The sequence below is a fragment of the Aythya fuligula genome, chromosome 12 (genome assembly GCF_009819795.1).
Source record: "Aythya fuligula isolate bAytFul2 chromosome 12, bAytFul2.pri, whole genome shotgun sequence".
NCBI classification, from domain to species: Eukaryota; Metazoa; Chordata; class Aves; order Anseriformes; family Anatidae; genus Aythya; species Aythya fuligula.
The window spans coordinates 7,173,833-7,200,128 of record NC_045570.1 but is presented as its reverse complement, the minus strand read 5'-3'; the positions used below and the strand labels follow the sequence as shown (position 1 = coordinate 7,200,128).

The window sequence follows — 26,296 nt, the reverse complement described above, 5'->3', positions numbered from 1 at the left end:
GAGTTTGTGGAAGGTACAAGTAAAGATCAGGACAATTTCAGTGCAAAACAGGTCAATATAAATATATTACCCTGCTTCAGCATTCCCATCAGATATTTTTGATGGTATCATCCTGTGTTAGATATACATCAGAAAAAAATTGATGCTACTGCATTGTAACAGGGTAGAGATTTGGGTTGCTTTTTCTGTTTTATGAATACAGTCTTGTATTAAAGCACTTAGTAGGCACAGTGCTATAAAATATCCCTTTCTCATGGTGGAAATTAGATTAAGTATTTTAGCTCATGTATTTTTAACAAGGCAGAGCATTTCTGTGCTGCTGTTTGTCCTCATGCTACAGAGCAGCCCCAAGAGCTGTCATTACTGATCAATGTCCCTGAGCCCTGCAGGCAAGTGCTTTGATGACCCGTCATACTGGCACAATGGAAATAATGTCCTTCAGCCTCAGATCAATATTTGTATCAATTATGTGTCTGCAGCTGATAAGAGAGAATGCCACACATGCAGAAACAAGATCTGCATCACTGAAACTGAGATTTTTGAGATTGTTCTGTCCTTTCTCAGTTGAACTAAACTAAACCAGTGTTTTTCAGAATGCCTTTGTTTTATTTCCGTTGTGCAGCCTGGGTTGTTTAATTAGTTTTATTTGACAGCTGCAGAGGCTGAATGTAATGCCCTTCTTATTTCAGTTTGCATTCTGTTAAAGCTTCAGTACTGGTTTAGTATCACTTACTCCAATTAATGTTGATTAAAAAAATGGATAAAAAGGGTAAAGTTGCTGAAGATTACTGGCGTTAAATATTTCTCTGAACAAGCTGGTGCAAGCAATATTTGTGCATCATTCATTTCATGGCTGTATTTTTTTTATTCCACAGGGTAAGAAAATACAGAGTAAACTCTTATGCCTCAGGTGCACTTAGTAATGCTGTGGTTTGGGTTTCATCTGCTGGCAGACGCTGGTGCATCTCCTAGGCTAGGCTGCTGTGCTCTGCAGTAGTCTCATAGCTATGCAATTAATGCGCAGTTCCTCTGTGGCTGGAGCTGGCTTGTCACTTGATACACAAAAAGGGCTTCTCCAGAGGGATGGGGAAGGGATGATGAACACTAGAGCAAAACTGCCAAGTAGAACAGATAAGAAAGAGCTGAGTGAAGGCAAATTCTTATGCAAATGAAACAGATGTTGAGAGATGTATAACAGGCAGGCTGAAAACTCACCTGCTTTGCTAGTGCTTGGCACACTGTGTGTAGAATATACAGCTGTGCTGCCCCTGCTGCGTAATGGCAATAAGTTGGGCTTCTGAGGAAACAAGGGTGGTATTAAAAAGAATAGCCTGAGAAAATTCTCTTCTGCTGAGTCATTGGAACAACTCATTTCAAAATCCTTACCCTGATCAAAATACTTCTGTACAAGTGTCATTTCTGGTAGTATCAGAAGACAGCAATTCCTTTCATCCTTGTACATTGTTCTGAGAAAGCTTTCAGTCCTGTAGGGTGGTAATTTTTGTAGAAATGGCAAATTTAGGGACTTCTTTGTACTGCATTGGAGCAGCCAAGTAAGAGCGCTCTGGATCCATTCTGACCCTTCTGGTCCTGCAGGGTAAGCCCATTGCTGACCACCAGCACACAGTCCCATTGCCCACTTTATTTCAGGAGGTTTAGCTTCAGTCACAGAGGGAATTCAAAGCTGACGTAAAAAAATTAAAAAATAAAAAAAATTGGTTAGCAGTTCCTGGTATTTCTAACAATGAAATGTTGGGATCCTGTTCTGAAGTACAGCTTTCTTTCATCTCAGACACACCAAATTACAAATGCAGATGAGGAAATTCCAAATTGTAACATGCAATTGCAAGTTGCACTGAATTCCTTTGGATACTTATTTTAACCTGGTGATACTATAACCACTCTATTTTCTAGGATTTTGCTTTGCGTGCCAAAATATACTTTTGCCTTACCTTAGCTAATTCATTCTTTCCTAAGTGAAGGCAAGGCAAGAATGAAGTTAGCTGCTTTATTGCTTTGATAGAAATATGCATGTCCTAAGTACCATTGCTTTTGATTCATGACTGATTTGTTTACAGGAATGCATGTTATGGCTTCTTACTTTTGCATTTCGTTACTGCTATGTGGAGTCAAATGTCAACAAGTTTTGTTACCTCCCTTTAATATCCTTGTCATTTAGGTGATTATGTACGGGTTTCTTTGGATGCTGCCCGTCGGTAATATGGTTTGGAATTCAAGTTTATTAATGCAAAGAAGTGTGAAAAGGGATGAACCTTTGAGAAGTTAGGTTCCCCCTATGTTTCAGCATTCTGTGTGATTTTAAATGAATAACAAAACCTTAAAATATGGAAGCAATGAAATGTCCTGGCAGGAAACCACAGAGATTTTGGACTCTGAATTGCTGCCAGTGCCAGGTGTGCCAATGCAGGGACCACTTTTATTCCTTGAAACTAAGCCTTTCCCAGTGGCACTTCGATATCGTTGTGTGAGACCTGACTGTCCTTTGACAATAACTATTGAGGCAAAGGAGAATTCTGGAAGATACTGTGTTGAATGCCAGTAGTGTGCAGTCACTGTGAAGTCACGTAAACAATTTTCATTTTCACAGTCACTGTCAAAAGCAATTCAGAGTCTGATGCTACTATTATTTAAGTATAGAAAAGGTAAAATCATTCCTTTTATATGGAATATGAAAAAAAAAAAAAAAACACAAAAAACTAACACATTAAGATTGCCTGTAGATTGCTTCCAAATTGTTTGTGGTTATAACAGCACAAAAGTATATTTTCCAGGAAGCTAATTTATAAACTCTGGGGAGTAGGGTAGGTTATGTCCTACTCTGAATCTGCAGCCCTCCCCTGGTTCCATTCTAGAAACTCTGTGGTTCTACAGTAAAACAGATGAATATGGTTAGCTGTTAGTGACTAGTGTTAAATGCTGAATATAATGACTTCAAACATGAAGATGTGATAGGGTCAGCATCTTGTTTATAAATTGAGGGTTTTGGTGTTAGCAGTTTGCTTCATGTTTTGTGGAAGTGGAGGATAATAGTACTTGTGTGTGCATACTTTATGTTTTGCAGATTTTTTATCATATAAAAAACTGAAGTTGTATGTTTTTTGATTACCTATGCTTTGAATACCTCCAGATAATGAATGCCAACATATTATTATTATTTTTTTTTTTTTCAGTCACCCAGCATGGGCACCCTGATGGGGGTGTATTTACCATGCATGCAGAATATCTTTGGGGTTATTCTCTTCCTTCGGCTGACATGGATGGTAGGAATGGCCGGAGTTCTCCAGTCCTTCCTGATTGTATTACTTTGCTGCTGTTGTGTAAGTATATAGCTAAAATAACACCTGTTACATAACACCTTTGAAACTAGTGAGACACTTGGAGAGGCTGCATTGTAGCTGTATGTGTAATGAACAGCCACGTTTTTGTAGGCATGTGACTTTTTTTTTAAATTCGTGTTTGATCGTATTTCTAAACTGGCAAACCATTTCTAGTGTAGATACAGTCAGAAAAATGGTGTTCGTTCAGCAAAAAGCTGTTTTATGTGTCCATCTTAGGTCACAGCTGCCTGGTTTGCTGGACAAGCCTTTGTTGGAATTTCAGCTCTGCAGAGGGAGTGACACCTGCACTCTTTTATCATGCCTTGTCTGCAGACAGACATTGTTTGACCTGATAAAGCAGCCATCTCTCAGGCAAAAGTCTCAACAGCTTGATTAAATTCCTGCTTCCCTTGTTTTCTTTCAGATAATGACCTGTCAGGGCAGAATAAATAGAAATACTGTATTGTTTGTTCCCTGGCAGGTTTACTCTAACAAGGAATAAGTTACAATTTTAAAAAATGTTGTTGACACCATTGCTTCCATTTTCTTGTTCTCACAGACCATGTTGACAACCATATCAATGAGTGCTATTGCCACAAATGGCGTTGTTCCAGGTAAGTGTAGTTAGCAAACTACTACTAAAATATGGTTTTAATCCAGAGAAACTTGTTTAAGCCAGGTTACAAAGCCTGAATTCATATCTAGTATTTCACTTTAATATCATTTAGGCTAAATACTATATATTTTTTTGGTTTTACTTACCACCTTACTAACAAAAAGATGCTTTAATTTAAGCCCTAGAAAAGCAGATACACACTGTAGTTTTGGTACATTCTTTTTGTGATTGTTTAAAAATACATAACAACCAACAAATGACAATTTTACCCTCTCTTTTCTTGTTTCATAGCTGGTGGCTCCTATTTCATGATATCCAGGTCATTAGGCCCAGAGTTTGGTGGAGCTGTAGGGCTGTGCTTTTATTTGGGAACAACATTTGCAGGAGCAATGTATATCCTTGGTGCCATTGAGATTTTATTGGTGAGTAATACTGGGGCAGCCGTGCTTTTAAGGCAACTGGTAAATAGAAATACTGCAGTATTCCTGTCCCGTATTCATATGCACGTTCACATGTCAGACCAGAAGGTCTCCAGTTCTGTAGTGCTAGGGTTGCACTTTAAGAGTTGCATGCTCTGTGGGTATCTAGAATGCAAATTCTCATGGAAATGTGGACAGAAGCATGACTTAATCAGATATATGTGCTCATCGTTGATAAAGTTGTCTGAGTTGTACTACTGAAACAGAATGAGCTGTTACCCTTTGACTTTTCCTATAAACTGAAGGTTCCTGGTGAAATTGGAGAGTGATTTGCATTTCTTGTATAGGGACAAGATCACTACAGTAGTGTAGACAGAGTTGTGGTTCTGTGCTCCTTCAGCTTGCTTTCTTCTTATTTCAGACATATATTGTGCCACAAGCAGCAATTTTTTATCCATCCGGTGCCCATGATGCATCCAGTGCTATGCTAAACAACATGAGGGTGTATGGAACTGTATTCCTCATCTTAATGGCAGTGGTGGTCTTTGTAGGTGTGAAATATGTTAACAAATTTGCTTCCCTCTTCTTGGCCTGCGTAGTAATATCCATACTGTCCATTTACGCTGGAGCTATCAAGTCCATCTTCGATCCACCTGAATTTCCGTGAGTAGTATTTCTGGACTGGGGTGGGGTGGGGGTATAGCTTTGACTACAGATTTGGAAGATGGGATTCAATAGAAGTTACTTAAAACTTGTGCCTAATATGTTGTCAAAGCTCTTCTTTTTTTGTGTGTCTGAATTATTTCAGATTTTTTAGCTGTATATAGTAGCACTGATAGCCTTCTGCCTGCAGAGCTCATGGAATAGAAACTCCTTGGGTGAAAACAAATGCATTGTCACATTCTTTAACTGCTTCAGTAGAACAAAGTCTCGTGAGTGTACCAGATTGATGGAGGCTGACATTTCTCTGCTTCCCACAAAGACGATCCATTTAGCCTACGGCTGCTGAGTTACTTTTGAGCAAGGATTGGGCTGGGTTATTTATGCAGCCCTTCTCAGCAGAAAGCAGCGTGGCAGCTCTGTTTTCTGCAGGCCAGTCAGACGTGATGTGCTGCCTTCGTGGCTGGAAACTGGTGGTGTGATGCTGCTGCTCCCTGAGAAACAGAGCATCTCTCAGGAATGTGGGAGGTGTGATGGGGCCGTGCTGGAGCCCCAGTGGAACTTCCCCTTGGTTTGAAGGCAGATTAGTCTACTGTATGAGTAGCTCTGCTCTGAACACAGCGCACGCTCCTTGGCATGTTAAACGTGTAATAAGGTTTCTTAAACTCAGAGCTGGAGCAGCGGTTACGTGGATACACGTGTTGTACCAAAAATGCAAACGATATTTCCTGATACTGCTGACAAGAAAAGAATGGAATGGAAATAGAGGAGTTGAGTCTGCGTAATTATTCACATTTCAAAATGTTGTGACCATAAATAAGCAGTCACAACCCACAAGTGCTCCCTTTAGATATTTAGGGCCCAATGATTATAATATTTTACAACAGCAGCAGGTTTACAGCAGTAAAAATAAGAGTGTCGTTACCTCCCCCTCATTATCTCTTCTATTGTTCTTGAATGTTCCCTATCTTTCTTCCTTGTGCTGTGCTCCTTTCTCTTTTGCTTCAGTAATCAGATATTGTACTTATTTTTAATACTGGAGGAGAAGGCTTCTCTGAAGTTACAATTCACAGGCTTACCAATCCTAAAGGAATGGCCCTATCTCTTTCATTTTCCTGGCTTTACAGCTTGTTGAGGCCTGTGAATCAATGTAACTTATTAAAATGTCTGAAAATAATAAACTTTTTTATTTTTAAGTCCCCTTTTGGGCATTTCCTGGCAGTAGGAGGAGAGGCTGAATGAACTTTTCAGTGGCAGCAAGCTGTAATGTTGCATCACCCTCTCTGTGGAACCATCTTTGGAGATGCAGGTTAAAAATCTCCACTGCTGGGATAAAGCTGTGTTTGTGGATAGGTGAATCACATCAGGAACTGGATGATTTCAGCAGTGATGCATAGTATCTTCTGACAAGAAGAAACTTTGTTTATTGGGACTGAATTGCATGTTTCTAATTCTGAAGCTAAAAGCTATCAGGGATTATTTAAGTGCTTCTGTACAGAAACTGGTGTAATGCTTTTCTAAGTATTTTTAGATCTGTGAAATATTTTCCATTCTTATAGTTTTATTTAACTGGAAACTAAAATATTGCTTAATACTTCACTTCCTTTGTTTAAGGTAAATTTACCACTGACATCAAAATCTTTGAATCACTCTTATGTAGCTTGCTATACCTCTCCCAGAATCAGTGAAAAAGTAGCTTTATATTTCTGACTTCCAAGCAAAACAGATGCCTAGTTTCCATCGTGCTACCACCACCTTTCTGAAGTTGAGAGTTAATGTAGCAGACTAAAGCCACTTGAAGCTTCCATGATAGGAAAGGCAGCTGATGGGGAAAGATGTATTTCATTTTCCGGGTGCCATGCAATTATACTGCTTTTTACATTTCCCTTCCAGGATTTGCATGTTGGGCAACAGGACTTTGATAAGAGATCAGTTTGATGTTTGTGCCAAAACCATAGTTAAGGATAATATTACCGTGGCTTCTAAGCTTTGGGAGAACTTCTGCCACAATACAAACTTAACCACTGAGAACTGTGATGAATATTTCCTACTAAACAATGTCTCCGAGATAGCAGGAATTCCTGGAGCTGCTAGTGGTATTTTAAAAGGTATGGATTTTTTTTTTCCCTTAAAGAGGAGGCATCCAGAGCAGTTGAAACAGTTCCCTGGTGGATTGGAAAGAAAAATGGAAAAAATAATATTATGGCAAAGAACATTATCTTCAATAAAGAAACCAAAGGCTTATAATCCTTAAAAGAGCAGATGACACATAGCTCTTGATATACAGTACTTGTGTGCTGTAAAACTAAATTTGCCTTGCACATCTCATAATTTCAGTCAAAACTCAGCTATAATTAGAGCTATACTACTGTGAGTAAATTGTTACAATTTTTCAAAACTCTTTGTAGCTATGACTCTCCAGTTTAGACAGGTTAAAACTATGTCCTGAAGGATTAAGAACACTTGTCTAAAAATTAGTTTAGCTCTTTTGTCCAGTCCTGTAAATAATACAATTGAAAAGTGTTCATTATTGAAATGAACTCTGGAGAACAGATGTTGTGTGTAGGTGCCGAGTGCCTGTTTGCACAGGAACTGGTAATCTAATTACTAAAGTGGAATTAGCATTTATTAGTGCAATTTCAAATCCCAACCATCTAATTTTATAATTCTTCCACTGTCTAAAGGACAATTGTTTTTCTCTCAGTTCCTCAAAAAGAAAAGTTTATGTCCAAAAATCTAGTTAATGTTGCTGCTTTGGATTCTCAGGAGTGTGTGGATATCACAGTTAATTAAAAATACTCAGAGTAATTCTGGGGGTTAAAATAGATATAAAGTTAAAAGAACGTTACATTTTATAATTTTAAAGCAGAGCAAGTGCCTAGACCTCTGTAGATCATTCACATATATTTATTTTTGGTACAGATTCCCTTGAAAGCATGAAACAGAAACTTTGTCATGTAACCCGCATGTCTTAATTTGTGTTGATCACCAAATTTCATGAATTGCATTTTTAATCATCTGTTTAGACTCATTATAATGAGAACAAGTTTGAACCAAAATAATGCTTTTCTTTTCTGGGATGTTTGAAGACAATTTATGGAGCAATTATTTGGAGAAGGGAGAGATACTGGAGAAAGAACATCACCCATCTGTTGATGCAACAGGCCAGAAGAACAACCTTCATCTATATGTGCTTTCGGATATATCTACTTCATTCATGGTGCTGGTTGGCATCTTCTTCCCATCAGTGACTGGTGAGAATACTGGGAAAAGAGGAGAGGGCATCTTGGGTTTCTGAGGTTTCTTCACTCCCTTGATCTTGCATCCAAAATTTATTTTCAGGCATCATGGCTGGTTCAAATAGATCAGGGGACTTAAAAGATGCACAAAAATCCATTCCTGTTGGAACAATTCTCGCTATTGTCACCACATCACTTGTCTGTATCCTTTTAAAATTCATGGAGTCCTACTGTGTTATAGTTGACTCACTTGAATGATTGTGTGTTTGATTTGTGGGACTGCTTTCGGGTGACTAAATTATTGTGAGTATGATTGGTTAACAAAACCAAAAAGGAAAGCACTTCTTGGGCTGAAAGCATCTGAATTGATATCCTGTTGTTTTCTAATAAAATCTGGGTGTGCAGGTTTTCAGGCTGGTTGAATATGGGTATATATGTAGCTTAGGATGTTGTGGACTGTTAAGTTTAGGGAAAGCTTTAAACACAGATCACAAATTTCAAGTCCTTAAAAAAGTATTTTTAGCTTAAATGACAAGAAGAAGCGTATGCTTTCTTGAACATTTTAAGGCAAGACAAACCAGACTTACACTAGATGCTTAGCACACACCCCCAGCTGGCATGTGTAGAAGTGTTACAAACACTCGGTAGCGAGCTCCATGTAGCTATGAATGACTCGCCATTTCCAGCCTGTTTCCACTGAGACTGGAGCACCTAATTTGCAAAATATGAGGATGTTCCAGATCGTACCAGATTTCCAGGTGCTGAGTGTGTACTCGCAGGAAAAACCTTTGTCACAGTTGAAGATGGCAGGTTAAACTCTTGAGGGCTTAGGACCACAGAAGCTCTGCTTAGAAAAGTCTTTTTTTAATCTCCTCCCTCCTGCTAGAGGGATGTCTTTCAGCTTCAGGTAGCCATTGAGATCCTAAACAGCCAATTATGAAGGGGTTTTCTGAAGAAAATGAACAAAAAACCCACCCCTCCAAAACAACCAAACAACAAACAAAAAACATATTATGAGCAAGACCTAAAAATAAATAAATAAATTAATAAATTAATTAATAAAGAGCTTTCTGAATAAATCCCACCCAAAAGTCAGCTGGCTCAGAAGGTGCCTCTTCTGGAACTTTTGCTGTTTGGAACCTGTGTGTTGTTTTTTTTTTTTTTGTTTGTTTGTTTGTTTGTTTGTTTTTGCCAAACCTTGCAAAGCTGCCAGTCAGAATCCCAGCTCACTTGTCTCAGCTTCTTAGGAGCGCAGGCTTTTCCTAGGAGCGCAGGCGTTTCCAGATGTTACTTGGAACTGACTCCGTACCATAAAAACTGTTCCCTCTGCATGTAATACTTATTAAAACAGGTTACAGATGTAACCCCTGACTTTAGTGTTATAATATTTATAGCTCAAAACTTTTTTCATGAGCGATAACGTTATACATAGCTATTAATACGCCACCCAGTGGAAGGCTCACACCATAATTTTAAGGAGCAATCCGTTTTTCCCCTTTTATTATTCCTTTTATTTCATAATTACATTTTGGAATTGGAGGGTAGAGCTTAGAATTTAAACAATCAAACTAAAATCACAAGATCAAAACCTTTACTGGAATGCCAGAACTAAGAAACTTGAATTATTTTATACTCCCTGATGCAGAAATAGTACAGTTTAATAATAAACCAAATATTCAAAGATACATTGGTGATGTGAATGCTGTCAGACTGGAAAATGAGAAAGTGCAAGGTAATAGTTAGCTGTACATTCAAAATAACTTCAAAGGAAGTGGTTTACATGTAAACATCAATTTGATCTGCTACTGTAGAACAGAAATTGGTATTGAAATCTTTCCTACTTCTCTCCTTCTCTTGTATTTGAAGGTATCTCCTCTACTGTAACATTTAAAGCAATCTTAGTTTAAAAAATCAAAGCTTAGAATAATAACTGTTTGTCACTAACAGTAGAAGGTATATATGAGCAGTGAGGTATTAATTTACTCATCAGCTTTGCCATGTGTTTTTGAAGATGCTGCAGTGCAAATGCTGTAGGACAGAGGCAGAGATTGAACTTTTCACAATACTTCTTGTTTTTATCTGCCATGCTTAAATAAATACTACTTCCTTAGCACACTCTGTACTCAAGACTTCAGTTGTGTATTATTATTTGGAGCCTGCATAGAAGGTGTAGTCCTGAGAGATAAGTAAGTAACCATTAAGTTTTCCTGCTTCAATGCTCTACTTTCTTTTTCTTTTCTTTTTTCTTTTATTTTTTCCTTTACTTTTGGATGCCTTTCCATCTGTAGGAGTGTCTGATACTGGTTTGTGTTGGGTGTTTTAAACATTAAAACTTTGATTTTTTTTTTTTTTTTTTAAATAACTGTGTAATTCCAGATGAAAGTATGGAATCATAATTCTGATAATAAAATAAGAATTTTATTAAAAAAAATGGTAGAAAACATTTCAAATGGCTTAAATCAGGTTGCAGACACTTCCTATGTGTGTATTAGAAGTAACTAAGATCGTTTATAAATTCCTGTATTTCCTATTGTAGAGAATATTTAATAGTATTTAAATGACAGCTTAAAATTGACCAAGAAAATCAAATATGAGTATCAAAATACTTTTTAAAACATGAATGTCTTGTTCCTCTCTGCAGGTACGGCGACGCAGTGAACAAGAACTTAGTAGTGGGCACCCTTTCATGGCCCTCACCGTGGGTCATTGTGATAGGATCCTTCTTCTCTACCTGTGGAGCAGGTTTACAGAGCCTTACTGGAGCCCCCCGGCTGCTGCAGGCAATAGCAAAGGACAACATTATTCCTTTCCTCTGGGTTTGTACATTTTCTATTTTTTTAATAAAAGGCATTCTGTACGTAGTTACTAACTAACCAGTTACTTGACTTTATGCTCTTGGAAATTAGATCTATTTATTATTAGATCCATTAGATCTCCTTAGCTTGCCCAGCGTTGAAGTGAAGGTCTGTATTTTTTTTTAAGTGCTTTGTTTTCATTTGTTAAAAACTAGGAATATTTTTGAAGGATTTTGAATAAACATATTTGGTAATTTTATGAAGAAATCTAACATCTAATTCAGTGAAGTAGAGAAAGCCATTAGAATTTTCTCCTTGCTCAAGAAGAAAATACATAGGAAAGTTACTATTATCTAAATGGATTTATTTTTTCTTTTCATTTTAACTTTGAGATACTTAGAAGATATGTTTAATATCTAATGATAAAAGCTGAAAATGTTTATGTTTCTTCAGGTTTTTGGTCATGGCAAAGCAAATGGTGAACCAACATGGGCTCTTCTGTTAACAGCATTAATTGCTGAGCTGGGAATCCTTATTGCCTCCCTTGACATGGTGGCTCCAATTCTCTCAATGTAAGGAACAGGGTGGATGCTATAAAAACAAATGAACAAAACCCCCAAAATATGCTTTTTAGTTTTACTATCTTGATTGATTTGTCTTTTTTTTTTTTTTTTTTTTTTTATTGTCTGAGTTCCACTTTTATTGTTTCTGTGAATTCTCTGACCTGTGGCTCTCTATATAAATCCATTTGTTTCTGCTTTGGAATATTCTCTGAATAAAAAGGTTTTTGGTATGGGTAGACTGCTACTTCATGCAGGAAAATATTATTTTTAACGCAGAATGATGTAAAAGATATGGTTGATATTGCAGATGCACCTAGCTTGATCCAATTAAAAGTTCTAACTACTTTAGACTGATATTTCAGACTAACGAAAATTAATGGGTAGGCACACATAATATTTTGACTAAATAATTATTGTAATTATAATCTGTAAATGTGTATGCTAAAAAGTTTGTTTGTTTGTTCCTGCAGGTTTTTCTTGATGTGCTACCTCTTTGTTAATCTAGCATGTGCAGTACAAACACTTCTCAGAACTCCAAACTGGCGGCCCCGATTTAAATACTATCACTGGTAAGCAAAAGGCCAGCATGTTCAGTGCCTCGTCTGTGATCTGCAGCATGTGTTTGGGGAGAGCCCTCTCCATGAAGGCTGTGAACATGTCTTGCTTCTCTGGATATTGGTTCTAGACAAGGAGACATCAGTGTAATATTCTTAGTGGGCCAGACCCAAATATTTAATGGGATGAGAGTTTTATTCCTACAACAGGATACTAAAACTGTGGAGGATGAGGGAGATTTAATGGAAATATTATTTTGCCAGTTCACAATAGACAATTTTGCCAGTTCACAATAGACAACTTTAAAGAAAAAAGAACAAGAGAATAATTGAAGTTACTTACTTAATTGCTTTTCTGCACTACTACTCACTAATATCTTTGCTTTTTCTTTCAGGGCTCTCTCATTTTTAGGCATGAGTATTTGCCTGGCACTGATGTTCATTTCATCTTGGTATTATGCTTTGGTAGCTATGCTTATTGCAGGCATGATTTACAAGTACATTGAATATCAAGGGTAAGTATTAAATGAACAGAAGAGCGTAGGAAGGAGATCGGATCTATTATTTATGAATTATCTCCAGCCTTTACGACAATTAGTGAAGGAATGGACACTCTCCAGAGATCTGAATTAGAAGGTTTCCCTTAGCAATACTTTTTTTATTTTCTTCTCTCATTGTTTTATTGCGTCACTGCTAAACAAAAGCCCCTGAAATCTCAGGGACATGCTTTTTTAAGCCCCTGAACGTGTTTGGTGAAATTTGTGAATTACAGGAAGCAGAAACCCTGGTTATGGTCTTTTATTTCTGTTATCACATACAATTACCTCAGGCCCAGAACACCTGAAGGCCGCCATCTTATTTCAGTTTATTTGACACAAAGGTCTGTCTAGAACAGGCATTGAAAAGCTGATTCTGCAGGTTAGGTTGCCTGAGATGGTTAATATGTGATGGAGTTTGGCTGTGGTATGGCTGTATAACCTGATTTTAACAAATGATGTATTAAAATTCCTTATTCCAAGTTTGATTATGCTTGGGAAACCTCTGGAGCAGAGTGTTGATTACAAATTAAATCCAGGAAGGTGGTGGTGTCTTATAGATCTGACTGAAATATTTGCATTTTGCTTCTGTGATATGTATCACATACATATATGTACCTGATACATGTGCATGTGACACATGCTGTATCAATCCATGGAGAATGGATTGAGAGCAGCCCTGAGGAGAAGGACCTGGGGGTGTTGGTTGATGAGAAGCTCGACATGAGCCAGCAAAGTGCACCTGCAGCCCAGAAAGCCACCCTTGTCCTGGGCTGCACCAAAAGCAGCATGGCAGCAGGATGAGGGAAGGGGTGGTCCCCCTCTGCTCTGCTCTTGTGAGACCCCACCTGGAGCCCTGCTATCAGCTCTGGGGTCTGAGCACCAGAAGGACAGGGACCTATTAGAATGAGCCCAGAACAGGGCCACAAAGATGATCAAGGGGCTGGGGCCCCTCTCCTATGAGGACAGGCTGAGGGAGTTGGGGTTGTTCAGCCTGGAGAATAAAAGGCCCTGGGGAAACCTTACAGCAGCCTTCTAGTACCTAAAGGGGATCTACAGGAAAGCTGGGGAGGGACTCTGTCACAGAGCACAGTGATAGGACAAGGGGAAATGGCTTGAAACTAGAAGAGGGTAGATTTAGATCAGATATTAGAAAGAAATTCTTTACTCCGAGGGTGTTAAGGCACTGAACAGGCTGCCCAGAGAAGCTGTGGATTCCCCATCCCTGGAGGTGTTCAGGGCCAGGCTGGATGGGGCTTTGGGCAGCCTGGGCTGGTGGGACGTGTTCCTGCCCATGGCAGGGGGCTGGAACTTGGATGATCCTTTAAATGCTCGTAAATAATTTAAATGTTCATAAAACTGAATGATGGCTAAATTATGTCCTTCACAGTGCAGAGAAGGAATGGGGTGATGGTATCCGGGGTCTTTCGCTCAGCGCGGCAAGATACGCCTTACTCAGACTGGAGGAGGGCCCTCCGCACACAAAGAACTGGAGGTACTCATTTTAGACTAGTAATGTGCCCTGTTGTGTTTATCTTCTTACATGTAAAGTTTTAATGGGATTCCAAACAGATTTTGGGAATCTGTACTTGAATCTAAATGCCAAGAAAATAAATAAATGCAATACATTGATATCATAATATAATATCAAATATATATATAAATGTAAAATCATAAGTGGAAATTGGGGAAACTGTAAAGATGGCTGAGAGCAGAGGGCCATTGTAATTTGCACTGGGGGCATGAAGAAGTCGCTGCTATCATTCTAGACTTAAAAACTGGAAGAATAACCTACATTTCTCCCTCTGGCTTTGTGTCAAGCCAGATTACAGAATCCTCCTCACAGTTATGCATTGCAAAATTCTTGTTAGGCTCTGAACAAGAGGACAAGCATCTACCTTAAGAATTCTATAAATCTTTTGGAACTTGCTTAACCATAGCTTGAGAGAGAAAGAGAAAATAGTGTAGCAGATGTGTAATGATATCTTAAGGGACGGAGAGCAAGTGGGATCTATGTTTAGGTAAAAGTATTCATGTTTCCCAATGTTTTGGCTCAAGACAGATCTGCAGGGACAGGCTTACTCTTTTGAACACAGCATGTGCTCTACTTGTGCCTAACAGAGCCTTGAAAAATCAACCACGTAATAAAACACTAATGCAAGTCTCTTAAGCTGAGTACATGAATGGGTTTTATGACTGTCAAAACAATACAGCAGAACAATTCCCTCAGTGCTTCAAATCAAGAGAAAGAAAATATTAATTAAAACCCTCCAAATGTAGGAGATATAGAGTGTACTGTATCAGGGCTAATATTCAAGCACAATTAAAGTATTGAAAGAAACAGTTTTTTAGAAGTGCTTTTGCAAAGCATTAATACAAAAATGCATTCCCTTTTTATTTTATCCAGGCCTCAGTTGCTGGTGCTTCTGAAACTTGATGAAGATTTGCATGTGAAATACCCTAGATTGTTAACATTTGCATCCCAGCTGAAAGCTGGCAAAGGTTTAACTATCATAGGATCAGTGATCCAAGGGAATTTCTTGGAAACTTATGGAGAAGCCCAGGCTGCTGAACAGGTCAGTGCTTTAAACAAATTCCTAAAGGAAAGAGAGGAGTCAGTGGGCAGGTAATGTAAAAGTTTAATAAACTTTTGGAGAAAGGCGTATCAGTAAGACTTCCATGAAATACAGTACTAGTTGAGTAGTACTACTTTTGTTTGGTAAAGAGCTTGCAAAAGTTTCAGCTGCCAGTTGTAGCTTTGAGAACATAAGATAAATGCTTGCAACCTATAGAAAAAGCCTCTTCGTTTATAAGAAATAATAAAAAAGCATAAAGCTCTTCATTTATAAGAAATAATTGCTGTGGGAGTTTATATATGCTGACTAATGGAGGGAAGGCGACTATTTAGTTTCTGAACACACCAAGGAACATTTCAGTGACTTTAAATTGTTAAAAATTTAGCAAATGTGCTGTGTTCTTTTCATCGCTGTATGGTGGTAATTTTATCACAAAAAGCGTTAAAGGGTAGTCTTGAAAATTTGCTAATAAATCATTTCATCTTCCTTAATGTGTAAAACATGACATCATAGCCCTGCTTACATCTGTGCAGCATCTGCCCATCGTTGTTGTTTTCCCTGAAGGGTTTTTGTACAGGAACACAGTTACAAAGGAAAAACTAATTCATAGGCCTGTGGTTGAGCGAGTTTATTTTTTAAACAAATAAAGGGCCTGGTATTCTTGTGTGGGATGTTAGTGGTTTTTGAGTGGGGGTTTAGTGCTCATATTTGTAAGTTGAATATAATAACACAGCAAGTTACACAGATACCTGAATCTGGAAATCCAAGGGAAGCTAATTAAGTGTATTTAGTAAGTCGGTTGTTTTAAAATTAGAGAACGGAAAGTGAGATAGGAACACAGATATCACTAACTGCTACAATTTTTGTGTGTAAGAGATTATTACACAAACAAAAAAGCTATCTTTCTATCTTAGAAATAATTATATTTGGAAGGGAACCTTATGTGTTTTCAGCAGATATTACATACAATGAGTGTATGCTCTCTCTGCTGTTTTATTAAGGAAAGTAGATGAGCAGAATCTGCTCATCCACTTTGCCTTGCAATGTATTGTACATGTGGACATACGCACCAAGATTTTACACTATAATCAAATGACAGACCAAGACATAGAGTTTCTCTTTGTTGTGAGGTTTTTCCTTGTCTGTCTTCCAGACTATTAAAAATATGATGGACATTGAGAAGGTGAAAGGATTCTGTCAGGTAGTTGTAGCCAATAAAGTTCGAGAAGGAATTGCCCACTTGATCCAGTCCTGTGGGCTAGGTGGCATGAAACATAACACGGTGGTTTTGGGATGGCCGTATGGCTGGAGGCAAAGTGAAGATCCAAGGTCATGGAAGACATTTATAGGTGAGTTTCGAAGGTTCTGTGTGATCAAACATTGTGCACCAAGATGTTTATTACATACACAGTACGCACTGGGGGTTTCAGCAGAATTCTTGTGAAACTGGTTTTATTTTTATAATTTTTTGTTTCTACTATTGATCATGGATTTATTCTTGAGCTGATGGAGCAAAGTCTTAGAAAATAAGTGCAATCTTATAGATTTAAATTCCAGTGCTGGGGTTGTGGATTTTTTTTTTTTTTTTTTTTTTGATTTGTTTTAAATAAATGTGATAATCTGAAGTCTTTAGAATTGCATTACAAACGGAGCGAGTACAGCAGTTGAGGCAAAGTTTGTGAGGGAAATAAAATCTCGTGTGAGACCAGCTGATACAGTTGAGGAGAAAGGGGAAAAAATATAGCTATGCTTTCAGGCAAAGCAATAAGCAAATTTCCTGTAGATGATTTCTCACAATACATTTGAAATACGTTTGAAATATCACTTGTAGCTAGGAGGCCCATGAAAGATCTCCAAAGATTAATTTAGCAGCTAAAGTTCATCTTTCTAATGAATGCTTAAAAATTACAGAGTTCAAGGGTACTGTTCTTGTGGCAAACTATAATTTCTTTCCTAGATAATCTCTGTCCTTTCATAGCTGCTAATCTATCCATTTTAACTGCTGGAGCTAACACTGTCCTGCTATATCCCTGTTGTTCCCCTGTCATCTCGGATGGTTCAACTACTTAACACAGTAAAATTAGAACAAAGCAGATGCTTCCTCCTTGCACTTAGCTTTGAGGATTGCAGCTCTTATTTCAGACATGAAACAGGGCTTGTGTTCCTGTAAGTTTGTTTGATCCTAGCTGCATCGTTTGGCCTGACCTGTCCGTACAAGTCTTTCTGTACTTCTTTTCTGTTTAAGTGGTGACTTTTACAGTTTGCTGACGTTTGCCTAGTGAGTAACTTTTAAACCGTAGATCACTCTTGCAGAATCAGAGTTAACTGTTTGTTCTTCCCCCATCTGGCAGGTACTGTTCGTTGCACAACTGCAGCCCATCTGGCTCTACTGGTTCCCAAAAATGTGTCTTTCTACCCCAGCAACCATGAGCGTTACAATGAAGGCAACATTGATGTGTGGTGGATTGTACATGACGGGGGCATGTTGATGCTTCTTCCTTTTCTACTCAAACAGCACAAAGTAAGGAGCTAGAGAGACTTTGTTACCAACCACTTTGGTGTGCATTAGTGTAAAGAAAAAAGGCTCAGGAGCAGAGCTTGTGCTGATTTAAAAAAAAAAAAAAAAAAAAAAAAAAGCAGTTATATCGGTAGTTTTCTGTTTCATATAGCAAAGTGTTACTGGTTCAAAGGTTCTGAGAATTTATGTTCCCTCCCTCCAGGTTTGGAGAAAATGCAAAATGAGAATTTTTACTGTGGCTCAGATGGATGATAACAGCATCCAGATGAAGAAGGACTTGGCTACTTTCCTTTATCAACTCCGAATAGAGGCAGAGGTAGAAGTGGTAGAAATGGTAAGAAATTTGAGCCCATTTTTCACTTTGAGGGAAAAACGGTGGTGTTTGATTATGACTTGATTAAAAGAGCAAAACGTATTTCTTATCTCCACAGCACAATAGTGATATCTCAGCATATACTTACGAGAGAACTCTTATGATGGAGCAGAGATCTCAGATGCTGAGGCAAATGAGGCTGACAAAAACAGAGAGGGAACGGGAGGTATGTCATTTGTGGCTGATTATTATGGGCTGCTGAGCTGGATGACACAAAGTTCCTTCCTGGTGGTGTTTTATATAGCTGCTTCTAAATTTAAGTCCTGTGCTCTAAAGCTATAAGGAAATTCTTCTAGTGTAGCTTTTTGTTTCCCAAAATTGCATATAGTCATTGAATAGCCTGGCTGCACTTGCAAACCCATGCTAGAAATCATTTGGTTTTGGGGAAAACAATGGCAGTGCATATAAGCTGCAGAAACAACTTGTATGTTCTACTTTGCAGTGTAAATGATACTCAGTGACATGAGGATGTAAGTCTCAACCCTGTTTTAACTTTGGTTTTGCTTTCTATGGGATGTCCGGGGTTTGTCTCAATTTATAGAGTATCCTGTTTTCCTACTGAAGATTTCGTTCTAGTTTGGACTATTAGTCTGCACCTTTCATAGCCAAGCGTATTGTCTTATTTTTGTGCATGCATTTGTTCGACTTTTTTATCATCAATTTTGAGTCAGACATCCATTGTTTCAGACCACATCACAATGTGACATGGAGTCTTTTTCTCGTTTTTTCTTGTATATATGCAGACCTAGGCCTCTGTTAGTCCAAATTCTGCATGGCTCACACTCACCTAAACAGTTTAAAGTCAGGTTGGTACGTAAGGTTATTAGCTAGGGCAGATGCTTGACATCTGAGCTGTCCTAGACACTAAATTGACTGTACAGAATAAAGGATACAACAGAACAAAAAGTTTTTTATTGCTTAAAAGAACCCCAGATGGCAAAATAAACTAAGTTCACCTTGTTGTTCGCATGCCCTCTAGGCTCAGCTGGTAAAAGACAGACATTCAATAGCACGACTGGAAAGCTTGTACTCAGATGAAGAAGATGAGGGGGACCCAGTTCCTGAGAACATTCAGATGACCTGGACAAAAGAGAAATGTGATGCTGAGAAGCGGAACCGAGGCAGTGCTGTGGGAAGCTTTAGAGATCTCATCAGCATTAAGCCGTGAGTCTTGTCAGAGTCAACAGTTTGCACCTCCTGACAATCAAGTTGTGCTTTGCATTTCTTGTCTTGTCCATCCTAAAGGTTGGTTAGACTTGTGCAATAAGCACTCAGATCAGACTACTGAAAAGACAGCAGTTAGCCTCCTGAGAAATCTCTAACCGATTAAATGTGGCACACATGCCTCACTATTTTACTTGGTATAGTTGAGTTCTAAACTGGAGATGTTAAAGCCTATTATAACTTTCTTCCTGCCTCACAAATACATCAAGATACACAATTTAAAAAATGGATTAATAATTCCACTGATCTAATCACAGTTAATAGAAGACCAGTAATTTTACTGATCAAATCACAATTAATAAAAGACCGATAATTTTGCTGATCTAATATGGAGTGTGGATGTTAAATGCAGCAAGGAAGAGGCTGTGGAGATGGTGATGAATGACTGTGAATAGAAGATATGTTTGATTAAACCTAAGATGGATTTGCTTCTGAAGGAGCACTGACATATAACAACAGCCTAAATATTGCCAAGTGTGCACCCTTTAGAGCTGGACATAAAGCTCTATTTGTGGCTTTGAATAAAAATGTGTGAATGTCCTGTGACCTCTCTGATGTATTGCATCTTACATAAGAGTTCACTTGGCCAGCTTTGCACACTTGGCAAAGTTACAGATTTTTCTTCCCAAAAAAACAGTGACAATTTGAATCGGCTTTAGGATGAATCATATATAGTTCATATACTGTAGAAATTCTGCTGAAATTGGTGTTAACTACCTGTACTTTTTCCTCTTCCATGCTTTCAGAGAATGGGAAAACTTGTAAGTTTGTTATTTAACATAGAAGTGCCTTAAGATGGTTGAGAGGGAAGACTTCATTTTCTCAACTAAAAAGCAGGAAAACCATATGTAATTATGGAAGAAAAGAAAAGGAGTTAGAGTTGAGCAGTCTTAGTGGTTTTAAAGGGAATAGGATTAGCCACTTAAGATGAGTATCATTATAAATAGCGTGTAACAAACCACAAGTTATCCTGACAAATCATGAAAGAAAACAGTTACAGGTCTGAGCCTATTTTTTTAAGTAGAGAATGACATAAGATATGGGAAACATTACTCATTTAGAGAAGCTCTCATTCCACAACACTGCTATGATGTTATTTCTGGCAGTTTCTGGACACTAACAAACAGTTTCTCATAGCCTACGACTTCAAATGACTGGGGAGATGCCAAGTTTAAATGTCACTTTAGAGAACACCAAACCTTTAGTTTTCAGTTACTTTTCCAAAATTGTACATAGTTAATAACAGTACATTGTCTCTGGTGCTGGTTTCTTCCTTACTTCCTGTAAACATAATTTGGCACGTCTCCTTGTTGTCCCTGGCTTTCTGAAACTGATGTGGTAAAGACAGAGGGTGTCCTTGCTCTAAATTAAATAACATGGAATAACAGAGAGGTAATTCAAAGTGGATAAATTGTGTTGTTAGTATAACAAACATTAATTGTACCATTGCATCTTCTGTTCTCTGTGTATATAAAATATGTAAAATATATATTTGCAAACCTAAGTATTTGGAAGAGCAGCAAGGTTACTAAAAACTTTAACTCATAACATGTAAAACTGCATCAGAAAAACTGCATATTCATCTTCCATTTGTTTCTACTAATACCTTGTTTTAATGTATTAAATTGAAGAAAAAAAGTGGAGAATACTCAAAGCTGCAAATCTATTCTCCCTTTAAGTCTATTTCTGTTCTGCTTTCCTTTTACAGAACCAAAATAGTGGTTGATTTCCTTTAGGAAGGAAACATTCCCAGGCTCAGAATCCCCAAAAAGATACTTTTCATTCTGTTGCTACATGAATTGATGTTATTATGTGATGATATATTCTGAAAAATTAATCCTGTACCTACATTAACCTGGATTCTTAAAGAACAGAGGCTTGTGAGATCATGCTGCATCTGTAATGTTCTCTCTCATAACTTTTGAATCACGTGGCTGCTCTAATTAGAAAGCACAACTGAAATTTTAAAGATCATAAGTTTATCTTGCAAACAGCCAGGCACAAAGGTTGATTAGTGTCCCAGTGAAGAAGAGGTTAAAATTGATGGTAAGCATCAGTAAAGCACCACAAGCAGGCAGGCATCCAGCCACTTGTAGCCTATAAATCTGTAGGAAGCCAGGCTTTCTCTGGAGATGTCAACTGCTGTGCAACACAAAGACAAATCCACTCACGGAGTGTGTGGATAGAATGAGGGGCTGCCAGCCTCCTGCTGGGCTTTGATGGGTCTCTGAGTTTTGTGGTACTGAGCCATGAGAGCTCTGTCTGTGCCCCCCATGGGAGTGAGGGCATCTGGAGAGGGCTGCCAGAAGTGAAGACGGCAGTCTCAAATGTCCTTGGGCAAAGGTGTTTTTAACTTCTGATGAGAGACTGTAAATCATCTTTATAGAATGTGCTTGTAAAGAGCAACACCAACAGCTGGAGACCTGACTCCAGGGATCTTAAAACCAATGGGCTGGCAGAACCTGAAGATCTCTGTGAAATCTTTCTAATACCTTCAAAATTGTTTGAAAAAAATACTGTGTGCTAATGCTTAACAGGGTTTTTAGGAGACTTGGGGTATGCTTTTAAGGACTTCTTAATCTCAGTTTTCAGGGTTGTGTTTCTAACAGTACGTCTGAATGTGCTTTCTCCGCAGGAACCAATCTAACGTTCGAAGAATGCACACAGCGGTGAAGCTCAATGAAGTTATTGTTAATAGATCTCATGATGCCAGACTCGTTCTCCTCAATATGCCTGGTCCTCCAAAGAATACCGATGGTGATGAAAACTGTATCCTTTCAGGCTTGAAGTTGCTTTGCCACAAGTGGTGTCAGGCCATCACATGTGACAAGGTTTCTACTGAGTGGAGAATCCTCGCCTGTGGCTGCTATATAATGATTGCTTAAAATTTGCCACTGGTTGCTCTGGAAGCCTTGAAATCAGTCCTGTCTAAATTCTTTCTTAACTTAATTTACCAACTCCTTGCAAAGTTTCACTTTGGCAAAAATGGCATAATTCGTTTGTGATTATTTTGCCATTACAATGGTTTGACAACATGTAACGTGGTTGAGGGCAGAAGCAAAAAGGCCAACTCTGAAAGGCGTATGGACAATGTTATCCTGCGTGCAGGGTTAGTTAAAGGCTGGGCATCTGCTTGTGGGGATGAAGTCCATGACACTGACTTGGAAGTTAATTCTCAGTAGTGGAAGTAGGCAGTGTTTAAGGAGGCATCACTGCAGTCAGTGCTCTGGGTAGGGCAGTGTCTGAACTTGAGTGAGCTTGAAGAAAATTTACGAAGCTTGTTTTTATCCATTGGATTCCTCTCTTACTCTGCCTCGCCCTCCCCAAACCCCAGAATTTATTCAGAACTAAGTAGTAGGTACAAGATTTTGGGGTAGTATGTTCTTTGTATTGTCTCCCCGATGCCTTTGCGATGAAAGCAGTTCATATTGAAAAAGAGCAATATTTCTGAAAATACATTAGACTAGAGTTCATCTATGGCTCATGCTGAACCATGCACTAACACAACTTGCTGTACTGCTGACATGCACAAAAAAGTAGGTTTTGTAACCGCATCTGAGTCAGTCTAAAAGCACTGATTCCTCTTTTACATAGTCAGAGGCAAAAGAGGGGGGAAAACTGAGTCCTCTAGGGATTTTCTTAAGTGTATCTTTCTGTTAGTAACATTAAATTCTGTATATAAAATAATTGGTTTGATGCATTTATAAACAACTGTCATTAGTCCTATGCAACGGCCACCATCTGTATCTGTTTAGAAAGATAAATACAGATATGTCAAATTTTCAAGGAATACAGTTTAAACTCAGCTCTCATTTGGCATTTCCCAGTGAGACATTTCACAACACAAGCATGTAGAAATGCATTCAGCCACAAGTAGCATATGCTAACAGTTGGAAAAATTCCATTTCCCTAAGTCTTTCAAAATTTGCATGTAGGAAAGTTCCTCTTGTCTTGGGTTGTAATAGGTACAAACTAGGGGGATTGTTCAGAGATCGCTTTTTTCATTGTCTACAGCATTACAAATCCAAGGTTTTACTACAATTCTGTAAGGGGGAGCTAATCACTGTATTCTGGTTTTGACATTTCTTTGTCCTTGACTTTACTGAAACAGACATGGAGTTTCTTGAAGTCCTGACTGAGGGTCTGGAGAGAGTATTACTTGTCAGAGGAGGTGGCCGAGAAGTCATCACAATTTACTCCTGATTTAGTATAAGTTTCTAATGCTGGCCTACATTTACCTTCTTGGTGATAACGGACATTCCAGTTTTAAATGGAGAAGAAAAAAAAGGTTTTTTGCCTAACTTTCTCCTCATCCAGTCCTGATCATTGTCTTTCCATTTGCAACATACATATCTTTTGGGATTGCAGTATTGTTACACCATCCAATTAGCAACATAAATTAATTGTGAAGCTGCCACATTATTCAGTTTCTGCTTTGGTACTCCAGCATTTGTGCATGTAGTTTTACCATTAAACCTTTTTTTAGACAACACTGCTATATGCAGTATTTTTAGTAACTGTATGTAAAGTTAGGACATGAAAGCCAGTTACTGTAAAAAGATTTAAAAAGCTTTTTATATTAGGTTTGGGGGGATAGAATTACATTATATAGCAGCTAGTTTCTGCTGAAGTTCAGCTATAAAGCATTTTCTAAGAGCACACTAAATTGTAAGAGAGTACTGAAAAAGCTTTTGTTTTTCTGGGTTTATTTCCAGAACTAAACTCTCAGTATTGGATAAGAATTTATACTTTTAATACATTTATTGATAGAGATTTAAATAAATTATGTTGATACAGTTGAAATTATGTATGTAGCTTGCTACAAATTGTGTTGCTTCTGAGACTTGAGGTTCTGTGAGGCCAGATCCCTATTTATTTTTGTATTTATTTGTCAGAAATATTGGGTATGCAGATGCAGGCTGCTTAGGAGTACAGAGATCTCACAATAAATTTGGAATGATCAATGGATTGAAGGACCAGTCCTGTGCAGTTCTTCCATGCTTTAAATTTCTTGCAGACCATCCATCAAAGTACATTGAGCATGTTGGAGTCCCGTGTGTAGAGCCAGGCGCTATGCTGCACGCACAGCGATGGGATTGCACTTACGCAAGTACAGGGGACCTGCTGCTTCATTCTATGCTTTGTGTCCTTAGAGGAAAAAGAAGAAAAGATGACCCTTATTAACCAATAAGTCTCTGGATTTTGTCAAGCCCATCGAGTTGTACTTTATGTACAGAACATTCGTATTTTTTCAATAAAACGTTGCATACACTTTGAACCTATTCTCTGTTCTGTGTGCTGTAGTGAGTTCCTTAGGAATCCTGTATTTTTCCTCATCTTGCAGAATTACTGTGGTCTGATTTCAGTGCATCTGCACAGGTGCATCCAGTATGTGCGGGGAACGTGGTGCAGAGGTGTGATGTGCTGAGCACAAGTAGGGCACTGTGGAGTTGCCAGCTTCGTCTCAAAAGCCCAGTGCTGTGCTAACGTGAGTAAAGGCTCCTGGGGCTGGAGTTACTGCCATGTACTAGTTGAATACAACTCCATGCCTGTGGACTACAAAACAAACAAGCTGGTACCCCCTCAAGATTTCTAGCTGTCTGGAAAAGCAGTAATAATAAAGGACAGTTGTGAGCTATCCTCTATTGGAAGGATTTAGTAGTATGGTAAGAAAAGGTGGGGATTGACACATTTCCCTGACCCACGTGATCCTGCTAGTTGGTATGCTAGTTCTGTCAGCTCTGTCATGATAATCTGCCTGGTTGGTTCCTTTGACTACAGCAGGGCCAACTGTAAGACAGAAATCTGAAAAACTAGACAGATTTCTGTCTTGAATAAGAACATTACAAAAAAAATGTTTTTATAAGAGTGTTATAGTTGAGGCCTAAGTTTGGTCTCTTTGAAGAACAGGACACACCTGAAGGCAGGATGGTATTAGTACATACAAGACCCCTTCAAGAGTACTGCCAGGAAACAACACTAGGGTGTGCTCTGCTGGATGATGATTATTATTACAGAATCATCTAGGTTAGAAGAGACCTCCAAGATCACCCACTCCAACCTCTGACCTAACACTAGCAAGTCCTCCACTAAACCATATCACAAAGCTCTACATCTAAATGTCTTTTAAAGAGCTCCAGGGATCGTGACTCAACCAATTCCCTGGGCAGCCCAAAGAAGAACAGTCTTTGCATTGACCAAGTTTTGAAAATGAAAATTCATTTCACTCACATTTTAAAGACAATGGAAAGCATTAATAAATGAAAAAGAAAAAAGCTCTTGTTTGTAAATAGTAGGCTACTTGTAAAGAGATCATTTTTACATTTTCAGATGACTGATTAACAGTAAGTGTACAGCAACCATGACAGCACTTATTTGCAATTATTCTATAGAAATAATAGGTTACAAAATCATTTTTTCTAAATCATTTTTTCTCTTTCATGGATCAAATTGTGAGATATTAACTATTTTCTTTCACTAAATGTGATCTTATAAACATGCTGAGAAACATATACCCTTACTCCTTATGAAATGTGCATTTGGATGATGACTCCATCTCATAAAGGGATTTCAGTGCCACCTGCTGCCTGACCTAAGTAACCTGTTTGTGGCTTTAGTATGTTTTTAACATGATTGAACGTCCTTACAGATACATTAGGTGGGGTTTTCTGATTTTGTTCTATGCAATACAGATACAAAATAATTCAGCAGTGTATGGGTACTAAGGATTTAGGAGGCTCCAATTATATAAGGTATCTTTATATTCAGTGGGTTCAAAATAAGTTCCTCTGACATGCAGTTTACATCAAAGTGCAGAGTCAGAGATTGCATGTTGGTGAAAACTGGAAGTAGCATGGAAGAAGCTGAGAGAAACAGAGCGCTGAG

The 26,296-nt window shown here is 38.3% G+C and overlaps 1 protein-coding gene across 5 annotated transcripts in view; it reads left to right on the top strand.

Moving 5' to 3' along the window:
• Window positions 1-24,693, top strand: part of SLC12A4 (solute carrier family 12 member 4) — a 49,817-nt gene extending 25,124 nt beyond the window's left edge. For 3 of the 5 annotated variants that reach the window (XM_032195368.1, XM_032195366.1, XM_032195370.1), the window contains 22 exons: window positions 3,192-3,338; window positions 3,898-3,952; window positions 4,246-4,376; window positions 4,795-5,036; window positions 6,927-7,141; window positions 8,123-8,287; window positions 8,376-8,474; window positions 10,401-10,458; window positions 10,914-11,088; window positions 11,521-11,639; window positions 12,101-12,199; window positions 12,580-12,699; window positions 14,111-14,215; window positions 15,128-15,296; window positions 16,450-16,645; window positions 17,648-17,817; window positions 18,017-18,148; window positions 18,246-18,353; window positions 19,167-19,351; window positions 20,158-20,172; window positions 22,047-22,180; window positions 23,523-24,693. In XM_032195368.1, coding sequence (XP_032051259.1) covers window positions 3,192-3,338; window positions 3,898-3,952; window positions 4,246-4,376; window positions 4,795-5,036; window positions 6,927-7,141; window positions 8,123-8,287; window positions 8,376-8,474; window positions 10,401-10,458; window positions 10,914-11,088; window positions 11,521-11,639; window positions 12,101-12,199; window positions 12,580-12,699; window positions 14,111-14,215; window positions 15,128-15,296; window positions 16,450-16,645; window positions 17,648-17,817; window positions 18,017-18,148; window positions 18,246-18,353; window positions 19,167-19,351; window positions 20,158-20,172; window positions 22,047-22,180; window positions 23,523-23,614 — 2,931 coding nt within the window. In that variant the 3' untranslated portion in view covers window positions 23,615-24,693. The remainder of the gene's footprint in view (window positions 1-3,191; window positions 3,339-3,897; window positions 3,953-4,245; window positions 4,377-4,794; window positions 5,037-6,926; window positions 7,142-8,122; window positions 8,288-8,375; window positions 8,475-10,400; window positions 10,459-10,913; window positions 11,089-11,520; window positions 11,640-12,100; window positions 12,200-12,579; window positions 12,700-14,110; window positions 14,216-15,127; window positions 15,297-16,449; window positions 16,646-17,647; window positions 17,818-18,016; window positions 18,149-18,245; window positions 18,354-19,166; window positions 19,352-20,157; window positions 20,173-22,046; window positions 22,181-23,522) is intronic. The other 2 variants (XM_032195369.1, XM_032195367.1) reach the window with 1 other exon arrangement.
• Window positions 24,694-26,296: the final 1,603 nt, after the last annotated feature.